This window comes from Parasteatoda tepidariorum, chromosome 1 (assembly GCF_043381705.1).
Source record: "Parasteatoda tepidariorum isolate YZ-2023 chromosome 1, CAS_Ptep_4.0, whole genome shotgun sequence".
In the NCBI taxonomy this organism is placed as follows: Eukaryota; Metazoa; Arthropoda; class Arachnida; order Araneae; family Theridiidae; genus Parasteatoda; species Parasteatoda tepidariorum.
This window is the reverse complement of record NC_092204.1, coordinates 51,689,926-51,712,059: the sequence shown is the minus strand read 5'-3', so window position 1 is coordinate 51,712,059 and position 22,134 is coordinate 51,689,926. Positions and strand designations below refer to the sequence as shown.

Sequence of the window (22,134 nt, the reverse complement as noted above, 5' to 3'; positions counted from 1 at the left end):
AATTACAGTAATCTATTTTTCTGATATATTATTACTAGTATTAAAAATTGAAAAGAAAATCCTTTTTCCAGACAAACTTGTGTGAAAACTCAATTTAAGTTAGTTCTTTTTACTGATAAGAATACTTGATAACTGAATCAAAAAAATAAATTTGTAAGCAGCAATACAGCAGGTATAAAGTCCAAATTTGCTTTATTGTGATACTTTATTTACAATCAACAAATATTATTAAGTAGTTAGTGACTATCACACGAGAATCACGATGGCCAATAAGTGCTTTTATGGTCTAAGAAAATATCTTAAGTCAAGCCTAATAAAATAAAAAAAAGTGCTACTCTATAAATGTCTTATACGATCAGTGCTTACATACGCTTGTGAGATCTCGACAATGACCCGTGGAGATGAAAATATGATAGCTAGATTTAAGAGAAAAATACTGCGAAGCATTTTCGGTGAAATAAGTAAAAGCGGTACCTGGTTTAGAAGATCAAACACGGAACTTTACAAAGCATATAAAGAACCTGATGTCATTAAATTTATCAAAGTTCAAAGGATTAAATGGGCAGGCCACATTATAAGAATGGAGGATAGCAGGACAACCAAAAAAGTTTTCCGTGCCAGGCCAACAGGTACAAGAAACCAAAAATTTTTACTACCTTGAAAAGGACCTACAAATTTTAAAGATAATAAACTGGAGAACCTTGGCTAAGGGAAGAATATCTTGCCATAGGCTTGTTGAGAAGGCCAAGGCCCATCCTGGGCTGTCATGCCAATGAGAAGAAGTTAGTGACTATACAAATAAAAAAACAGATACCTTGAGAAGCAGTACATTTCTGTTCACAATCTTTTTTGGTGTTGAACCTGTTTCCATTGCCTTTACACCCACCGTAGTAGTACTGCTTGCATACACCATCTTTGTCATAAAACCATTGAATCTTTTTTCCATTGCAAGGACCACCATCCGGTTCAAATGAACACACATCTGAGAAGTTAATTTACCTTTCATTAGTATTGTTTGACAGAGTTACCAGTTAACACATAAATATATACATAATTAGTATTTACTTCAAATCCTGGTTTATTAAGTTACCAGATGCGCAAGATAATTTTGAACTCCCATGCATAAAACTGCTTCATTTAATAACAAAAGCTAAATATATTTGATATTTTTCATTACTGTAATAACCCTGTTGAAACTAGCTCACATTAAATCCAAAAGCATTAGTTATTGACACATTATATAACTCAATGCAGAAAGCTATCGATTACATTCTAATTTATTTTTTCATCAGTATCACTATGAAGGAGTATTTAAGGTTTTATAAGCAAAGAGATTATTTAAATATAGTGCAAAAAAAGAACCCCATTAATGATTAGCAAATTTAACTGCTTATTTTATATCAATTATTTTAATTATACATATTAGTTGGATATATTCGCATATAAAATTTACTAAAAGCTAAACATAAATAATATACCAAAAAAATAAGAATACCTTTTTCAGTGTTAATTTTTCAATCTTCACTAACAAACAGAATAAAAAATAATAAATAATAACTTTCAAATAAATTTGGATTTTTTATGTTTATTGAGGATCATGTCACTTGAAGTGCTGACATGACAATGCTAGTCATTTAATATTACGGTATTTGGGACCAGAAAGTACGAATATAGTTGCACACAAAAGAGTGTATTATATTATTGCTTACCTAAGTTAAATTCTTCTGAAAATTTATCGTCTACGGATACATGACACTGCTTTTCACATTCTAAATATGATGCAAAGTTATTTTCATTACCGCCGCAACCACTGTAATAAAATCTTTGACATTTTTTCTCAAAAGAATTGTAATACCACCTCTCTCTGAAATGGTAACAGTTTCCAATGGCTTGAGGTAAACTGCACACACCTGGTTCTAAATACAAACAAAGTCATTCATATTAAATTTTAGAAATTTATCTCTATTTTAACTAATATTATTTTAACTTATTTATATCAGACAAAATAGATGCGAAATTGTTCTTGAAAAAACTGATTATAAGACATTTTATTTTAAAAAATTATAAAAACAATGTAGTTATACATCATAATTTAGTAATTGGTAGACAAATATATACACAGTATTCCATAATGGCCATCCATGTCCACTTAATAAAACTCAGGTAAAAAATGAAGTTAAAAAAAATTAATTCAGGACCTGCAAATGGTATATTTAAGCTAGAAAAAAAATACAATCAAAACCTGACGAATCACCACTGAAGAAGGTGGGGCTAAATCAAAACTTGTTTGATTAGATGGACCAGGAGTTGGAGATGCTTCTAACAATTTCCTTTCAAGCTTCATCAGGCAACCAAATTGGGTTTGATGATTTCAATCCCACCTTCCTCACTTGTGATTTAGCAGAATTTGATATTCTTTTGTTGTTGTCAAAGCAAGTTAGTAATTTGATACTAATAATGAGAAAACATTTGTTTTGGTGCATTTTTGAAAAAAATCCTTAAAATACATATATTAAGGGTAATAATTATCAAACACCTTGTACAGTTAAATAAAACATATATATGAAATAAAAGTTTCAATCACCTGTAACGGTTAATTTCATAAACTTATTGCTGGTGGGACCAAATTTAAAATCAATACGACATCTATATTGTCCTTCATCCTCTCTGCGGATTTTGTGAATAGTCAAGGCAGTCATGTGATTTTTATCTTGAACGCTGTATCTTGGATCAGTTCCCCGGCTTGCTACTGTAACCTTTCCATCACTATTTTCTCTTCGATCCACGCCATGTATGGGATAAGCACTGTCTCCTTTGTACCACAGCAACAATACTGCCTCATCATTTGGCGTAGTGGGTGCCGCTTTACATACCATTGTTACTTGGGAACCAACTGTAGCATTGTAAATAGTAGTAAATTCTATAAATAAGAAAAATTAATTAAAAACATTTTTACAAAAATTATTGATAGTTATTTTATTAAATGCATAGTGACTTTTATGTGCAAAACAGATGATTGATGCTAATGGATAACGAACAAAAAAAACTGTGAACATTCTCTTCTACAAACCAAGTTCAATCACAAGGATTTATCTGGATATTCATAACATATTATATTTTATTAAATTATCAAGGATATTTATTGCATATATTATTAAAAATTTATTTGAAACTAAAGCTAAAAAGCAGTCCCTAAAAAAAGAGTAAATATTCTAGTACTATAAGACACAAAAACTGATTTTCTCACTTTTGCCTTGATTGACTTAAAAATGATTCTTTAGAGTATGATAGTGTTTTTATTTCTTTTCTTACTAGAATATTATTTGTAGAATTCTTATGCATAAATTTGTTTCAAACTAATTTTTCACAAACATACTAAAAACATTTTTTAAAATTAGTTAATAAAAAAATTTCTGTAATGTACTGAAGAAACTATATTAATATGAACATTCCACACACAAATATTCTTAGAAATCTCTAATACTACAAGATTAGATTTCGTCTGCTTAGTTCATTGATTAAAAAAATATTAAAATAGCTTAAAAATGAAGTGGATAAAAAAACCATAACAAAATCTAAACTTATTCACTTTTAATGAACTATTTCTTAAATTATTGATAAAAAATTTCTAATGAATTTCTTGAAAATGTGACATATTTTTGTTATTAAAAGTTAAAATGAAAATTAATTCTTTAAAATATGAACTTATCTTATTGGTGAGAATTATAAATTTTATGCAAACATTTATCTTAAACAATTTTTTAAAATTTGGTGAACAAATTCCTTACTAGAATGTTTCAAATCCAACCAAATTTATATACATTGATTCCACATTTAACGCTATATGATACATAAAATTTTTTGTTTCAATGATGTACATTCATAAATCATGTGAATGAAAAACAACAAGCAAAACTCTAATTTCATTATTACTGTTACATTCATCTATACTACAGTTACATCATCCTTAAAAACATCACCTTAAAAAAATAAGAAACATACATTTAAAAACCCTTTAAGTTTGTTTTGCTTTGAAGAAAAGTAAATAATTCACACTGTTAAAAAGAACAAACCTTTTGGTTTGGAGATCAGACATCTATGAATACATTCTTTTTCACTTTCAAAATTGTTGCTGTTGCCCTGGCAACCACCAAAAATGAAAGGTTTGCACAAATTCTCTTCTTTATGGAAAAACCATCTCTGGGCTACCTTTTTGCATGGTCCTATATCCTTAGGTTGATCACATGCATCTAAACATATTAATTTTCGTTAATTTTCTTTTTTTATACAGGGTGATTCTAAAAGGATGGGCAAAATTTTAGGAAGTGATAGTACACACCCAAGCAAACAATTTTTATCAAAGAATGCATGGTCGAAAACGAAATGCAAAACCACTAGAGGGCGTCAAAGTTTATGTTCTTATATGAAGCAAAAGCACACAAAGAACGATGAAGTTAAGTTCTGAAAGCAAATTGAATGGCATGTGATTACAATAAGTGTTCAAAACAGTGACTGGCAGCGGCTATGCACGCATTACAACGGCGAAGAAACACACCAGGAATATCACGAACTTTCCCTGCAGCGGCCGAAAGCTTGGCGACAAGTAACGCAGTGCAGTAACTCGCAGCAGAAATGGAGCTTTCACGTTTGCATCAAACAACTTCCCAAATGCGCCAGCACCTTTGCGTTTTGTTTTTGACCATGCATTCTTTGATAAAAATTTTTTGCTAGGGTGTGTACTATCACTTCCTAAAATTTTGCTCATCTTTTTAGAATCACTCTGTATATATAAAACAACAATACATATATATGCAAAATTTATTTTATTTTTAGCCATAAGCATTTGGAGCAAAAAATAAGTTAGCTAGAAAAAGTTAGAAATAGTTATTTGTAGCTAACTCATAAGTTAAGAAAAATAAAATGAAAAAGGAGATAAAATTATCAAATTTAAAGAAGAAAAAAACAATTGAAAATCGGCATAAAAATACTCAGTTGAATTGAAATGGAAACTTGGGTGCAAATAAATTACAAGGGAGAGGAAAAAAACACTATTTTTCAGATACAATCTAAGACAAAGACCTTTTGTTGGGATATGTAAATGAGAAAACTAAAAAAGCTTAAAATAATGGTATCTATCTTCTACAAAAGTAGTTAAGACTTTTACAATCTGTTAAAATTATAATTTTTTCATAGGTGGTTTACTCTAGTGACTGGAAGTAACATATAATAATGGATAAATTCAACAAAGGGACAGCTATCATGTACATAATTACAGTATGTTGTTATTGAGGGATGAATTAATCAAACATAACCAAACGTCATTACTTATTAAATTTTGTGAATTTTGAATCAAAATAAAGTGCATATAATACTGAGTTAGGGATCAATGGATAGTTAAAAAAGCAAATTTTTAAAAATATTTGCTCTTTTCGCAAAAAAACATGCATAAAAAATTAAATTCTGAATTTTTCTTTTAGTCTGTAGTTCAAAACATGTGTGCTATAATCATAGGCACTTATGAGAAATTGTAGACAATTATTTTAAAAACATGACATATCGTGTTTAAAGTTGTGTAAAATGAGAAAAAATCTGATTTTGAGATACACACAATCAAAGACTTAAAATTATTAGTCTATCCACTGTTATCACCTTACACAAAAACTGCTATAGCTGAGTAAATAATTGGAGTACAAACAAAAGTATTTTTAGAAAGCTACGATTACAGGGATTTTATATCTATAATAAACTCAATTTCAAAAATTTTGCCCAAAATCATGCTTTTGCACTACTTAGGACTAGTACCTGGCACTAGTACCTTAAATAAAATGTCTTTAAATATATCACTGGAATTTCATTAATTTAGCAATCGATTTATTGCATAGATATGTTAAACTGCAGTCTGATTCAAGAAATGCTGCAAAATAAGTTTGTCTCATATTTGAAACCAACAAAAGGTTTTGAATTGTAGAGAATTTCGATATATCTTGACAATCAAGGCAAAAAGGAATTAGAAATATTGAATTATTATTAGTAGAAGATATATGTATACAAGAAAATCAGTGTGATTGGCAAAACACTGAAGTGTTTAGAAGTTATTTTGGAAAACATATACTTACCAAGTACAGGTTGCTTAACACATGTACTCTCACAATTTTCTTTACTCTTGTATCGATTATTATTACCAAGGCAGCCACTGTAATTAAAACTCTTACAAGCATCCAAATCTTGGTCATAAAACCAAGATAGATAAGATCCTTTACACGGTCCGACAACCTTTGGTAGCAAACAGGCCTCTGGAATTAAAGAAATGAATAATGTTTGATTGTTCATCAATTAATCGTTTAATATATCAATAAATTAATGACATTAATTGACCAAAAAATTAAGACATTTTTTAAATAACTCAATAAAATTCATTGATATTTAATTGATGCTTCTTAAAAGTTTATATCAGCAGCTGCTAATACATTATTCTTGTTTATTGATGACAAATATTTTAGAGCAATCATTGTATCATACAAAGTTATGAAAATACAAATTTCATGCAGAGATTCTAAGAAAATGTTATGTGATTTTAAGACTCAATGTGAGCAAAAGAACTTAAAATGTAATTATTTCTTTCAAACAATTATACTTTAACAAAATAATTTTTCATTACATTCTTAACTATTCAATATAACAGTACCAAATCGATACAAGTTGTAAAGCTTATTTATTATAAAATAATACAAGTAAGAATTTACTAATTTTTTTTATATTATGACTAAGACATTTAGTCATAATATTAAAAAAAAATACCTAACTGCTTTGATATTATATTTTGTCTTGCTTAAAAAAATAAAAATCCATAATTAATCATATGAAAAAAATTTAATTAGTAAATAAAAATAAGCGAGAATAAATGTTATTAATGAAAATAACACACTAAGAAATTAAAATAAGAAAGTGACAAAAGCAGTCAACATGGCAACAGATTGGATAAAATAAAAGAATTTTCAAAAGTCTTGCATTTTATACAAAATCCTCTTTTAAGCTTGGATTTTTGTATTTCAAGAATTCATCTCATTCAAAAAGTACAATTTTGAAAATAAATAACAAAAAAACATTAACTGTATACTAAAAATTAATTTTGTTTTTGTCCTTTTTGTTCCTTTTAGTGAAGAGATACAATCATTTTTAAAGTTAAAGATGATAATTTGCAAATAATCATTTGCCAAAAATAAAATTAAAATGTTCAACTACGTACTAAGATCTTACCCCAGCAACAATATATATTTACTCTAAAAAAGTTGAATTAAAATAATTTGCGTCCTTGGAGAACAACCATATAAAGTTCCAGTGTTAATAATTATAACAGTAACTGCGATTGGTCATTTGTTTAGGAATTTAAACAAATCAACACTCTCTCTCACCTTAAGACGTTGAATTTAGTTTAATATGGTTCACAAAAGCCAGCATTCAAATAATTAAGAATTTACATAACACTTATATTTATTTAATCGTGGAAAAAATTTAACAACATACGTTTATAACAGTAGTATTTTATTTATTTTTTTAAATGACATTTTTGGCATACAGAGCATAAACAAATTAAAATGTACTTTTAAGAAACCACACATACAGTGGCTATTAAATAGATAATAACTTCTTAATTCATATATTTCATTTGAATAATAAAGATTGTGATATTGAATTGTGGTATTGAAATGCTATAACTACTTTTCAGTTATCAGAGCACAAACATTTGAATGAGAATTAAAATGCACATTTATGAAAAGGTGTATTCTAACTACTGAATAAAAACTCTTTTACTCATGTATTTTATTTGTATAATAAAGACTATATAATCAGAATCATGATCCCCAAACAAAATATTGTATTTGAATTTAAGTTACTTCCAAATGGCAAATTTTCCCATTAACCTTGCAGTTTAACCCTCGTATAACTCACTAAAAAATTTTTGCAACTCACCATCCCCTTCAGGACTAACACATACTTCTTCACATTCTTCTTGTGAGTTAAACTGATTGCCATTTCCATCACAACCGCCATACCAGAAACGGCTGCAGCCACCATATGACACATCAAAATACCACTTGACACTGAAATTATGGCATCCTCCTCTCTCTTTAGGTAAACTACAGACATCAACTGAAAACATGAATCAAAAATTATTCAAAACTTCTTTGATGGCATTTTGAAGACTTCTAAATTTAGTGAAAATGTAAGCAACATTTTGTTCAACTGCCTTGAATACTATTCTAAATAACAGTATAGTTTTGCTGCAAAGTTTTATTTCTGAAAACTTTTTCATAATGATTAATATTGTATTTATCATAATATATTTATGCAACAGATAAGTTACCATTATATAGTATATTTATACTTAATCTGAGACAGTTAACAATATTTTTTTCTTCATTTGAATAAAGTAGCTTATGTTTATAAAATTACTATAATATTACTTCAGCCAAATTAAACAATAATTAGATAATAAAAGCATAAAGTAAAGCATTTCTGCAACAGCCCATCGTTAGCCGGGATGGACATTAAGGATCCCCATTTTTCGACCAACTTCATGATTGTGACAATCTGATCGGCATTGAACACAGGCCGACTATACTTCCCAGACAAGATGTGGGGGCTTCAAGCTGCCACTGGGGAACATTATCTACTTCAAATAATAAAGTTATTTATTTGTAAATTTCAGTTATTTAAATTACTAAATATTTAAAGAGTATTGTATTTCTGTATTTATTCACTTATTACTTTAAATTTTTCTTCGGATATTTTAAAAGTTCTGTTCAGTTTTTCTCATGTAAAAAACAATATCATGAAGTTCAAAATATAATTATATGGTTTCAAATGGGAGAAAAATACCTGTTACTAAATTTTTATGAACTTTCTTATTTCCTTTACATCCACCAAAATTCTGATCTCTTGCTGGAGTTACACCATCTGGACAACACCCATATGGGAATGAAATGCATGGGCAACCTTCATATCCTAAGCCTTTAGCTACAGTTTTTCCATCAGGACAACATCCATAAGGCATTGAAGTACAAGGACATCCTTGGAAATTGGGACCACTTGCTGACATTTGTTTATCTGGGCAGCAACCATAAGGCATAGTCATACAGTGGCATCCATGGTAATTAGGACCATTAGCAGCAGTTTGATTATCAGGACAACAACCATGAAGAAGAGAATAGCATGGACATCCTTCATTATATGGTCCTTTAGCTGCTGTTTTGTGATCAGGACAGCAACCATGAGTCATAGCTTCACAAGGACAATCCTCTACATTTGGCCCTTTAGAAACAGTTTTACCATCTGGGCAACATCCATAAGGAGTCATTTTACATGGACAACCAGCATAACCATGACCTCTTGCAGCTGTAAAACCATCAGGGCAACAACCAAATCGAAGTTTATGACAATCACAGCCTTTGCCATTAGGTCCCATGGCCGGTGTTAAATTGTCTTCACAACAGCCATACAGCATATCTTTACACTCACAACCTTCCATTGCTGGGCCTTTAGCATATGTAAATCCATCTTGACAACAGCCATAAGTTGAATGTTGACACAAACAACCTTCCCCTCTGAAATACAAACTTGAATTGATTATTTATTTCAAGTTCAATTATTTTGACAAAAATCTAAACTTCATTGATAAAAAAATTTTTATAATTGTAATTTGATTTAGGTATTTTATATTGTTTAGAAAGCTACTTATAAAAAAATGAAAGATTATTACATAAATTAAGTAATAATTATTACTTAAAAAATTGTGAGAATCAACATACCTTGGACCTCTAGCAATCGTAACACCATCAGGGCAGCAACCAAAAGGATAAGTGTTACAACTGCAACCAGCATGATGAGGCCCAGTAGAAACAGTAATGTTATCGGGGCAGCATCCAAATGTTGTTGAATGACAGCAGCCATGTCCATTCGGACCAGAAGCAAACGTGATGCCATCTGAGCAGCAACCATAAGTTGATGTGGTGCATGAGGACTTAAAAGTGTCTTCAGTTTCCTTACTTCTCAAACTTGTATCATTAGTTAACAATTTCTTACAGCCTACAAAATTACGTCCCTTAGCAGGAGTAATATTATCAGGACAGCATCCATACAAGGTATTTTGGCAATCATATCCAAAATCTCCACTACCTTCAAAGCAACCTAACATATCAGGGCCTTCAGCTGCTGTTAAACCATCAGGACAACATCCATGAAGGGAATGAATGCATAATCTTGAATCAGATTCTTTATGCTTCTCAAGGCATCCTAGCATATCTTTTCCTAACGCACGAGTAAATCCATCAGGGCAGCAGCCAAACTCAGAATAAGTACAATCTTCACCAGATGAAACATCTAATTCACAGCCTTCATAATCAGATCCAGTAGCTGTTGTGTATCCGTCAGGACAACAGCCAAATAAGGAGGATTTGCAATTCTCCTTTGTACTTGGGCATCCTTCTTTGTTTTCACCTAGAGCAGGAGTTCGACCATCTGGACAACAACCCCAAATAGAATTTTCACAGTTTTCATAGCAATCACTTTTGTCATCAGTTTGAGCTTCTGTTATGCCATCAGGACAGCAACCAAAAATGGATTCAGCGCAACCTACAGCTTTGTGGCATCCTTGTCTAAAAAGGAAGATAAAAAGTTATCAACAATATAGTGTGCGTAACTAATATATATTTTTAGAATCCTTATATAAAGAGAAGTCAATAAAATATACACAAAATAGCTAATATTTCAGAAAGGAAAAAAAAACATTATCACAATCTCACGAATCATTATTGAGATCAATCATAGTAAAAGAATGTTTTAAAGGTTTAAAAAGTTTGATTGTCATATGACACTGAAAAACATTTTTGATTATCACCTTTCAGTTTCATCAAACAATCAACCTGTAGTTTTTAATTAGACCTAAATAATTGGTTTCAATATAGACATGTCAGAGAAAAAATATAACATTTGCTTTATCTATTATGTACTTTTTGGGGGCAAGAATTTGAAAATACTCGTTACAAATGGTGATTATCAACACCAATATTAGTTATGTTCAATATAACAAATATTATAGCACAATATTTTATTATGATTAACTATCTCAAAAATTGTAAATATGTCTATGCATTTTCTATTAATCATGATTAAAAAAATTTTACCCGAATGGTCCAGTTGCATGAGTAATTCCATCCATGCAGCATCCAAATTCTGTTTCATTACATTTTTGCTTAGGAGAAACAAAAGGACAACCTTCATAATTTGGCCCAGCAATAGTCACACCATCTTCACAGCAACCATGCTTAGATTTGTGACAACCACCAACTATCATCACTTCATCTAAAAAACAATGTCAGGGAAATATAATTTTGTCAGAGAAATTAGCAGTCATTGTTTAAAGCAAACCAAGCTAGCAAAATCTTTTACTAATTGCCAAGAAAGTAACATATTCCAATGCTTATTTTATAAATACCTTAATTTACTACAATTTTTTATCACAGTTGCCTGGAAATTAACTCTATATCATTGCATGATTTATATCACTTTGTTGCAGCAAAGACTATCCTGTATTTAAAAAAATTTCATGGGAATAACAATTTTATACATATCAAGGCATTAATACTAATACCAGGAAATGTGTTGCCAGAAAGAGTATATGTCCCTCTCAATACGTAGAAATGTCTAAAAGACCCTCTCAATATTTTAAGACCAATAAAGAAAAGTTTCAAATTATTATCAATTTAAATTCCCTAATGTTAAAAACAAGAGTGAAAAATATATATTTTTTTGCCAGTAAATAAGCACATTTAAGAACATTTTTAACTTATGTGTGTAATTTAAAGAGCTATTGTGATTGTAATGAAATTTAGTCTCCCTCAAAAATTTGGGGTCTGTGATGCCCATGACTAATACCAATAGAAGACTATCAATTTTTCTTTTAACTTGAGAAATACTTTTATAAATTAGTATCCAACATATTGCTACTTAATTAGCAAGCATAAAATAGTACCATAATTAAAAGTAATACCTTCATCACAAGGATGCATGTTACAAACTTGAAAATCAAATGGCTGTTGTTGAATATTGCATTCATCATGAGGCACAGCTTTATTTTCAGACAAACACATCACTTTACGTGTTTGTTGTCCTCCACCGCATGGTACAGAGCACTAAAAAAGAAACTAAATGCAGTAAAACATATCGAAAACCTAAAAATCAAGTCTTGGAAGAAAAAAAATTTTTGCTTTAAGAATCAGTGTTTGAAATTTAAAAAAAAAAAGTTTTATTAAATTTCTTTTTTTCAATTTATTTAAGTAAATTAAATATGAGGATTTATGACATCATACCTATCTGGATGAACCATATCATAAGTGAAAATAAATATTTAATAAAACAATATTCATTTCATACTAACTTATATTTTACTATGAAATGAAATAACAAAGACTTTCCAATCTTATGGCATAAAGTTGAATATCATGCAGATTATTTTAGGCGAATTTGTCTAAAAATGGTCTTAACTATAACCATGTTTCTGTCTAACTAGAAACATATAGCATTATGTGATCAAGTTCATGATAAATTAAATTTTTTTAATAACATGTGTCGACTCAGCACTGGACTAATGTTGCAGCAAATTAGTAAAATATGATAGTTCAGCCATAAAATTGCATAATTACGTTTATGATATTTTAAATTGGTTCATTTGGTTAAAATAAATAACTTGGTTCAAAATGGCACAATATAATGGTTACAAGAAATTTGAACAATAGCATAGTTCAACACAATTTGTAGCAGTTTGGGCCGAATAACCTAATTGTTACTATTTTTTAAGAACTTTTCAATTTTATCTGAGCTAGGTTTGTTAAATAGAAAAAAAAAACTAGCATAACTTGTTTGAAAGAAGCACTTTAATCTGAATAATAATAACTAAGAAAGATAATACATACACATTATACTGCTAATAACAGTGATTTTTAAAGTTTGATACACATTTAGATTTTACAGTGTTTTCACTACAGCGCGAGAACGCGAGAATCTCGCATATTTTTTTCTTTTCTCGCATTAAAAAATTATTACTGCGAGAAATTCGCGCATTCTATAAATCAATTTCAAAATTCGCGAATTTCTCGCATTTTGGAAGAAGCTTCGAATAACGCTATTTAAAATAAAATCCGTTTCACTTTTCTTCCTGGATCTTCCATTATTTTCAACATTTGCTCCGTTATCTAGCTTCCTTATTTACCAGTATTGTTCAGAACCTTTACGAAGAACAACAGAACCCCTTTCAGAACACATTTCTCTGCAACCACGTGTTTACCGTAGGTAAGGTTTTTTCATGTAAGACGTTCAAATATTTTATGCACTAATGTAAGATGGACAAATACCTAGTAGAGGCAAAATCTTCTATGATGATGCAGCAAGAATATTCAATGCTTTAAAAAATAGAAGACGTTAAAAATGTATTATAATAAAAGAAATGATTTTTTTCTTCAAGTCTGTGTTTTTTTAGTTTTTAGAAATCTCACTTAACTTTCTGAAATCTCACCCTGTTTTTGAGAAAGGGTGAGAAATTCTCACCCATTTTTTTTCTATGATGAAAACACTGTACTTACTCATAAAAATAGATTTTTCTTTGAGACTTTGTATATAAATCTATGCAATAATTACTTACTTTACTTAATAGAATAACCCTAAGCCATTTTTAGTTTAAGTATTACTAAAAAGCATTTATCAATCAAATCTTTCTCCAATTCTTAAATTACCTAACATAACATTTTGTCATTACCTAAACAATTTTGAATAACATGCTTAGTTTACAATCAAGTACATTGCTAATTCTATTAATTTATTTATTTTCATATATAAGTACACATTTTATGTACATAAGTTGTAACTTAATTAAAGTTAACAGGCAAGAAAACACTTAATAAAAATAAAAGCTTAAGTAAACATCTGCAATTATATTATTTTATATTAAATATCTAAAATACCATCTATTTACTTTCAAAACTAAGTTACTGACAAAGTGTGAAAATAAAATAGGAAGAATTAAGAAAGTATTTTCCAAGTAGGTGAAACTGCTTTCTTTAATCAAATTTTATAGAACATAAAGAACTCAATACAATAATCAAATGCATGAAATTATGTGATTTATCAATTTAATATTAATCAAATTCTATTCCATAAGTGTTTAATAAAGACTTTAAAAATACATTTTATTTCAGCATAGAGTAAAATATTTAAAGAATGCAATTGTATATTTTTCTGTTCTTGAAAGTTTGATAACAATAAGCAGGCAGCAATTACCAGCAATCATACAAACCAACGGGCCGGGATAGCCTGGTCGGTAGAGCGCTGGGTCCAAGTCCAAGAGGTCGTGGGTTCGATCCTCGCCGGCCGAAGACTCCCCGTGTAGTAAATGGTGACTGATGCACATTAAATCTGTCGAGTCTCAAAGTCCTCCATGTTCCCACAACAAATCAATACCTCNATGTGTCGACTCAGCACTGGACTAATGTTGCAGCAAATTAGTAAAATATGATAGTTCAGCCATAAAATTGCATAATTACGTTTATGATATTTTAAATTGGTTCATTTGGTTAAAATAAATAACTTGGTTCAAAATGGCACAATATAATGGTTACAAGAAATTTGAACAATAGCATAGTTCAACACAATTTGTAGCAGTTTGGGCCGAATAACCTAATTGTTACTATTTTTTAAGAACTTTTCAATTTTATCTGAGCTATGTTTGTTAAATAGAAAAAAAAAACTAACATAACTTGTTTGAAAGAAGCACTTTAATCTGAATAATAATAACTAAGAAAGATAATATATACACATTATACTGCTAATAGCAGTGATTTTTAAAGTTTGATACACATTTAGATTTAGCTATATAAATAAGAAAATTGTCACTTTCTACTTAAAATTAATTTACAATATTTATGCACGCTAATTTACATTGAATATGCAAAGATTATTTATAAAAAATTTTATTGCATACTTGAATTACCAAAGGAAATACTTTAAATATTACCATACCCTAGTCCAAGGTCCTGTAAACCAAGCACCATGACATTTTTTGCCAAAACAATCTTCATGGGCTTGCATTTTTTTTGAATCATGGCAAAAGTGATCTTCAACTTTATGAATTTCTCCACCTTTCCAAGAGCCACAAAACACTGTCCTGGATTTCATACCTTTACCACATTTTGCTGAACACTTAAAGAAAGGGGGGGAAACACATTATTCTTATGCTTATGAAAAATGTACATACTATAAAAATTAAGCTTTCTAATGCAAATACAATAAGTAAATATGTAAAAAAAAAATTAAAAATATAAATTATTACAACTGTAAATGACTTTAAGGTATACTTAGGAAAGACTGCAAAGTGCATGAAAAATACTGTAAAATTAATGCTATTATTCTTAGTTAATTTTTTATTAATTTTACAAATTATTAAAATTATGTGCGTTATTTCAAATTAACACACATAAAATTGGGAACATAAATCGACCAAAACATATTATTTTACTTTGTAAGAGTGGAATATGTATTTATAAAAGTTGTGAAAAATAATTATTGAAAGCAATCTCCTTAACTGTATACTTTAATAGTATGGTAATGTTCAGCTGTTCTATTGATTACTATAAGCCATTAATAAAATTTAGAAGCAAAGCATTAATTAATAATTATTTATTTCAAATTATTTTAAAAGCTCCACATTTAAATTAAACCACAATTCTAAACGAAAAAGTTTCTATGAAAATATTATTCACCAGTTTTTTTTTAACAGTGCATTATTATTAAAAAATAATTAATTCAACAGCCACCCTGATTATTACCAAGAAAGCAATACTTTGGAAGACTTGAAAATAACCACTTGCCACCAGCCATATGGCAAGTCAATAAAAAGAAAAATGTTGCGACTTACGTTAAATAAACAACCAGTCACTTTTTTACATTGTTTTTGTTTGTTTTTTTAAAAATTGTTTGTTGATAAAAGTACATCAAATTTTCATTTAATGTCTCCATTCAAAATTTTAATTCTTCAGAATCTATCGATTTGAGATGGAAAGATTTATGTGGAAGGAGAGTTCTTTAACAATTAACATACGTCAAAAATGCAATGTATACATTAAATGTATTTCGCCACCCCAAATACTTTTAAATAAAATGCTTTAAAGTTATTTTCTCATATATTTATATTATTTTTATTCTTTAATTTCCTTTTTATAGCCATAGATTGTTACTAATGTAAATGTTTTTAAAAATATAATTTAATCCAAGCAAAGAAAAAAAAAGTTTGCAAAAATGGCTATTAAATGGAAAGGTCCCATTGATATCAGTCACAGACTCATTAGGTTTGAGGAAAACGGGACTAATAAACTTTTAGACTGAACTGGCCTTTGTCTACTAGCTGAAAATTAAATTTTTCAGGTCTAGCATGGGGTAGCATTTTTGTGAGAGAGACCTTTAATTCATTTTATAACCAGGGTTGAACATCCAATATTAATGAGATTCGCTACTGTCTCAATGTTTAAATCTTTCAACTTGTAATTTTGAAGCTAAACTAGAAGACTGGTTAAACATAGGGCAAAAATTAACCTTTATGGAGGACTTTTTTAAAGAAACTAAATCATATTTACATTATTCGAAACAAAAAATGTCACATGGTTTTGACTGACAGCAGGGTTCTAACCCATCATGCATTTGTCACTGGGGGCATTTTTTTTGTCATCACTGGCATGGGCAGTGATCACAGCATCACTGTAGCCCAAATTTATTGGTGAATTGACCAGCCATCCCCAGGTTTTAAACCTGGATCACCATAAGCTACCCCAGATCTTGTTGGACCTTAAGGGATTATCCATATAATAAGTTTGCTGATAAAAGAATATTACAAAAATTAAAAATGGGACGAGAAAACCTTATCAAAACATGAACGCTGATGGACATATTTTTTTACGGATCAACTCGGAATCATTTTTCTCTTAATGACCAAAAATGTTGTTTCTAACAAATCAAACATTCATTAACAGAAAAAAGAATATAAGAAATGTACGAAGTATTGGGATATAGAGGAGAAAGGTGGATTTTATGCAATTTTGGAGAAAATATTTTATGTGCATACCCTTATAAAAAGGTACATAGTTCCAACTCTTCAATTAAGTTCTTGTTATGCTATTGGCATGTAAATGCTAAGGATGATGCATTAACCAAACTTAGTATCACTGACCTCTTTTTTTTCAATTATTGTCCAAATTTCTAATTTATGAGTGATTGCCAAATTTATGATCCCTTATTTTTTTTCAACTTTCAAATCGAATATAATTATGATCAATCATATTTTACCTCACTCCATTCAGAGGCATGCCACATATGTTCACAGTGCACATGATTTGGGCACTGTTTTTTCAAAGTAGGCTTATTTTTGCCGATGCACATCTCATCATTATGTATCTTTCCATCTTGACTGGCACAAAATGCTTCTCTAGATTCCATACTCAAACCACAAACACCATCACACTGCAATGCATACAATGTTTAGTATGATAAAATTAATCGTAAAATTCAAAAAGATGCACAACATTTAACTTTTATAAATCATTTACCCCACTCCACTCAGATACAATCCATTCTGTTTCCTCACAAGGTCTTAAGATGCATTGCTTTTGGTCAGCTGGTCTTTCCTCTTGGCAAAATTCTGGATTTATATTTTTCTCCTGCTCACCGATTTTCATCACACAAGATATGTGCCGTTTTTGCAAGCCTTCACCACACAATTTATCACACTATTTGAATTAAAATGCAATAATAATGTCAATAACTAAAGGAATAAATAATATCTGTAATAATATACAAGGTGTTTTTTAATGGCTGCACTTTATATATATTTTACAGAATCTTTCAAAAAATTGATTTAAAAAATATTCACAAAAGCTGTCATAATATGTTAGTTTTGGATAGATAATATAACATGCATTTATAATAGATGTGAATTTCAAAACATAAAGTTAAATGTTAACCTAAAAAATATGAAATGTTAAAAATTTACAATAAAATAAAAAATTAATGATACTAAACTCTTAGTACTTTCTACTTTTACCTCCAGAAGGAATTCATGTACTCTAGTGAATTCAATTTATGTCAGTGATTTCTAAGTAAATTACTCAATTTAAAATATTTTTCTACAGTTCTCTGTAAGTTCTGTTCTCTTTCTTTATACTCCAAAAAGACACTTGATTATGTAATTACATGAATTAGAATTACAAGATTTAGAAACATTTTGCCTTGATTCCTTCTTGGTAGGAACTCTACCAAATGTTGACAAGACATTTGTGGCATCTGTATAAAAGTCTGACTGGTTTTGTAAGTCTAAATGCTGGAGCACTCTGAATACTTCATAAAACAAAAGCTCAATCGGATTAAGATTTGGAGATTATGAGGGCCAACACAAGAAAATGAAATCTAAAACCAATTCTTTCAGTATGGCATGGTGCATTATCCTGCTGAAAAGGTTCACTGGAAGTGGAATAAATCATTAACATTACAGCTAGTAATGATTAACAATATTTAGATATGACTTTTTCTGAGTATCATGTAGAAGAAAAGAAGATACAAAAAACATATTCTCTATTCGCACCACTTTACGCTTCTAGTGGCAATACTAAGACGCTCATTTGCTCATTGTTATCTATTTTTGGTTGAGAACATGAAAATATTTATTAAAATGGATATTGGTGAACATCCTGCAAAATGAAAATTAAGCCTAACATTCTGCTTATTACGATTTGCATGATAATATCTGTTATTCTTGTTCATCAGTTGTACCGGCCATAAGCAAAGGCTTCACGCATGAACCTTAACATAGAAGTATAAAAAATACAAAAGCCCTATAAAACTTCATTGCCGTCAACTCTGGGTAATGTAAGCATTTTTTTTCTTTCTTTTTTTGAAAAAAATAGAGAAACTTACTTTCTGATGTAACTTTACTTTCCAGTCCATAAAAATATACTTCATAATGAATTTTAATCCATTTTCCCCTCAAATATAAAACAATATATTCACGTTTATATACAGGGTGGCCACTCAATTCAGATTTCAAATTTCCCTGATTTTTCCAGGTTTTCCAGATAAAAATCTTAAAATTTCCAGGTTTTTGATTCTTTTTTCTTATAAAATATAGGATGTGTACAAGAAAAGTGTTTATACTATAAAATATTTTATCCAAAATGTTATTATTTTAATATATCATCTTGAAAAAAATAATTTATTTTGACAGTTTGGCAAGATTTTTTATTTATTTTTTAATGTTTTGGTACAAAATTTTGAATCAAAAATCATATATTGATCAACAAAAGAGTAAAATTAAATATTAATATATAATAAGTTCCTAAAAAAACCTTTTTTTTTAAATTAAAATATGTTATAAAAGGTTAAAATGAAACAGAAAAAATTAGCATTAATGCAACAATTGTAATGATTTGTTGACAAATATTGCTGTTAGCGATTGTAAAAAAATGTGTGATTAGTTGGTTTGAATGGGAGTAGAAAAGCTTTCAGAAAAAGAGTGTGAAATAAAATCTATTATTATTAAATTATAACCAACTAATTTTTGGAGAATTTTATAAAGTAAAAAATACAGAAACATTTTGTCAGAATGGAAAAAAAATTACCACCAAAACATCGAACAAACTTGAGCCATAAATGGATTCAGCCCACGGACAGAATTTAAAAACAGAAGCTAATATCCTAATCCCTTTTTCCACCTCCACCAGAATCTTTCCTAAATTGCATAGTCCCATAGCGGTCAAAGGTTTCTACATTTGTTTAGCAACCGTGGGAGAATTTTATGTGGCATTCTAGTTTAACAGAGCTGTAATGGAGCAAATTTTGATAAAATCTAAGTATCACTAAGTTGATGATATTTCAACTGTTTGGCGATATATTTTCGTTTAAAAAAGTGGGTATAATGGATGAAATAATTTAAATAAAAAAAGTTAGTAAATAATTTAAATTAGTGAAATTAAAAAAATTATCAAAGAAAAAATTTCCAGTTTTTCGTTAAAATTCCCTGATTTTTCCAGGTTTTTATCCAAATTTCCCTTATATTTCCAGGTTTTTTCCAGTATAAAAAAAATTCCCTGATAATTCCAGGTTTTCAAGGTTTTCCAGGTGAGTGGCCACCCTGATATAGTTTATTAGATTACAAAAAAAATGGAATAAAAACTATTTGTTATAATAAAATATACTTCATTATATATGCTATATTATAAATATTGATCTATTATAAAATATGTCATTAGTATTGCTGTTATAATACAAAAACTGAATTGTTGCACAAAACAGCCGTAATAAAAATATTTCTATAATAAGATTAAAATGAGAAAAGCTGACTCGGACAGTAAATTTTAAAAATCAAAATGGTACTACAATTTAAAAATCTTCTCACTTCTGACCATGCTCCAACTTTCCATTCTGGACAAGGGTTGTCACTACATGCCCGAGCGTACAAAGGTTTATCTCCTTCTTTGGATAAGCACTCAGAATCAGGTACCACAACTGGCATACCATGGGCAACTCTTTGACAATGAACTTGCCTGTACTGTACACCACCTCCACATGATTTGGAACATTCGTCCCATACTGAAACTTGCCAGCTAAAAATAGTAAGTTGATTGGTTTTCAAAATTTTATTTTAATAGCAAACTAACATAAGTTGATGCAAGTGTACACTGAATATTTCATATTTTTAGTCTATCAGCAATGCATTCTATGATGCTTGGTGCTTCAGCTTCATTTGCTTGGTGCTTCAGCTTGATGCTTCATTTCCACATCTTGTGTGGGACAAGTAAACTTTACATGCTGTTAAGTTTTTCTTGTTATTTCACTTGTTTATTATTTTTTATATAAATTTAAACTTTAAAAACTTAATTTAATGTGTATTTTTAAACAAGATCTGCATTTTTTAAATAGGAATTTGACATTCTGCATTTTTTAAATAGGAAATTTTTTATAGGAATTCGACAAAAGAAAAATATATTTGGAATTAAAACCAAAGGATTTGGGAAGAAAAATTTAAAAAATTAGGACTTAGGCAAGGATTTAGGCCTTTATTTTAAACTTTGCATTGCTCAAAATATTAAATATTTTTTCAAAAATAAAATATCTTGCTTACACAAATTTAAACTAATTAATGCCATCATTAATAGTGTGTTAAAATATTAAAAACTTAATCTAAAAACTGCATTATTAAAGCATCTACTAAGCAATACACTTACATCTTAAGAACTATTAACTAAGTAATGCATTTAAATATTGAAAAAACTTAAATTACAAAATGATACAAGTTCACTGATAAACTTATTTATAAAAGAAACATTACTAATGAACAATTTTATTCACTTACTGAGCAGGGCATGGCTGATGGTTGCATGTTTGATTAATAGGTGGCTTTGTATGAGAATCACACAGATAATCAGCTACAACTTCATAGGAGTTTGATGTCGCACAATTAACCCTTCTGGTTTGTAAGCCTATAAATAGATTATCATGTATTCCACTGATGAACAATTTTAAATCTGAACAATGTTTTCAATGGTATGAGGCTGTTAAAATTAATGGTATGCAAAAATTAGTCTGATTATAAGATTGACGGTCAAACTTTCAGTCCGATCGCAAGATGTTGTGGGTTAAAACTAAACAACTTGAAAATTATTTTAATAGATGACGGACAAAATGCAAATTGCTAAGAATTAATAATGATATATTAAACAATTATCATTCGTTTGATAGACCATTTTTTGTCAACAGCATTTTAAAACGACTAAAAAGTTTTAGTTTCAAATCAAACTACACCCAGTAGTTTTAAAAATTCACACCAAAGTGCTAGCAAATGAATTCTTTTTATTTTCTATCATTTGTTATTGGTTTGCTACCTACTAAGAGCACATTAAATTTTTTGCCTTTTAAGAAGCCAACACGACTTCAATTATAGCTTTATTTTAACCATATTTTCTTAAAATATACAGTAAACGATGCAACTCTAGGCTGGTAAATACACAGCGTATTTCAAAACCAATGCCCTTATAATATATTTTT

The 22,134-nt window shown here is 29.2% G+C and overlaps 1 protein-coding gene across 2 annotated transcripts in view; it reads right to left on the bottom strand.

Annotated features, from left to right (window-relative positions):
* LOC122270011 (papilin) overlaps nt 1–22,134 on the bottom strand; it is a 158,153-nt gene that overhangs the window by 15,181 nt on the left and 120,838 nt on the right. For both annotated transcript variants that reach the window (XM_043045710.2, XM_043045711.2), the window contains 15 exons: nt 21,443–21,569; nt 20,486–20,693; nt 17,646–17,825; nt 17,386–17,559; nt 15,070–15,249; nt 12,050–12,191; nt 11,184–11,361; nt 9,810–10,655; nt 8,881–9,605; nt 7,972–8,151; nt 6,117–6,293; nt 4,074–4,250; nt 2,585–2,920; nt 1,710–1,916; nt 815–982 (listed from right to left, as the gene is read on the bottom strand). In XM_043045710.2, coding sequence (XP_042901644.1) covers nt 815–982; nt 1,710–1,916; nt 2,585–2,920; nt 4,074–4,250; nt 6,117–6,293; nt 7,972–8,151; nt 8,881–9,605; nt 9,810–10,655; nt 11,184–11,361; nt 12,050–12,191; nt 15,070–15,249; nt 17,386–17,559; nt 17,646–17,825; nt 20,486–20,693; nt 21,443–21,569 — 4,005 coding nt within the window. The remainder of the gene's footprint in view (nt 1–814; nt 983–1,709; nt 1,917–2,584; nt 2,921–4,073; nt 4,251–6,116; nt 6,294–7,971; nt 8,152–8,880; nt 9,606–9,809; nt 10,656–11,183; nt 11,362–12,049; nt 12,192–15,069; nt 15,250–17,385; nt 17,560–17,645; nt 17,826–20,485; nt 20,694–21,442; nt 21,570–22,134) is intronic.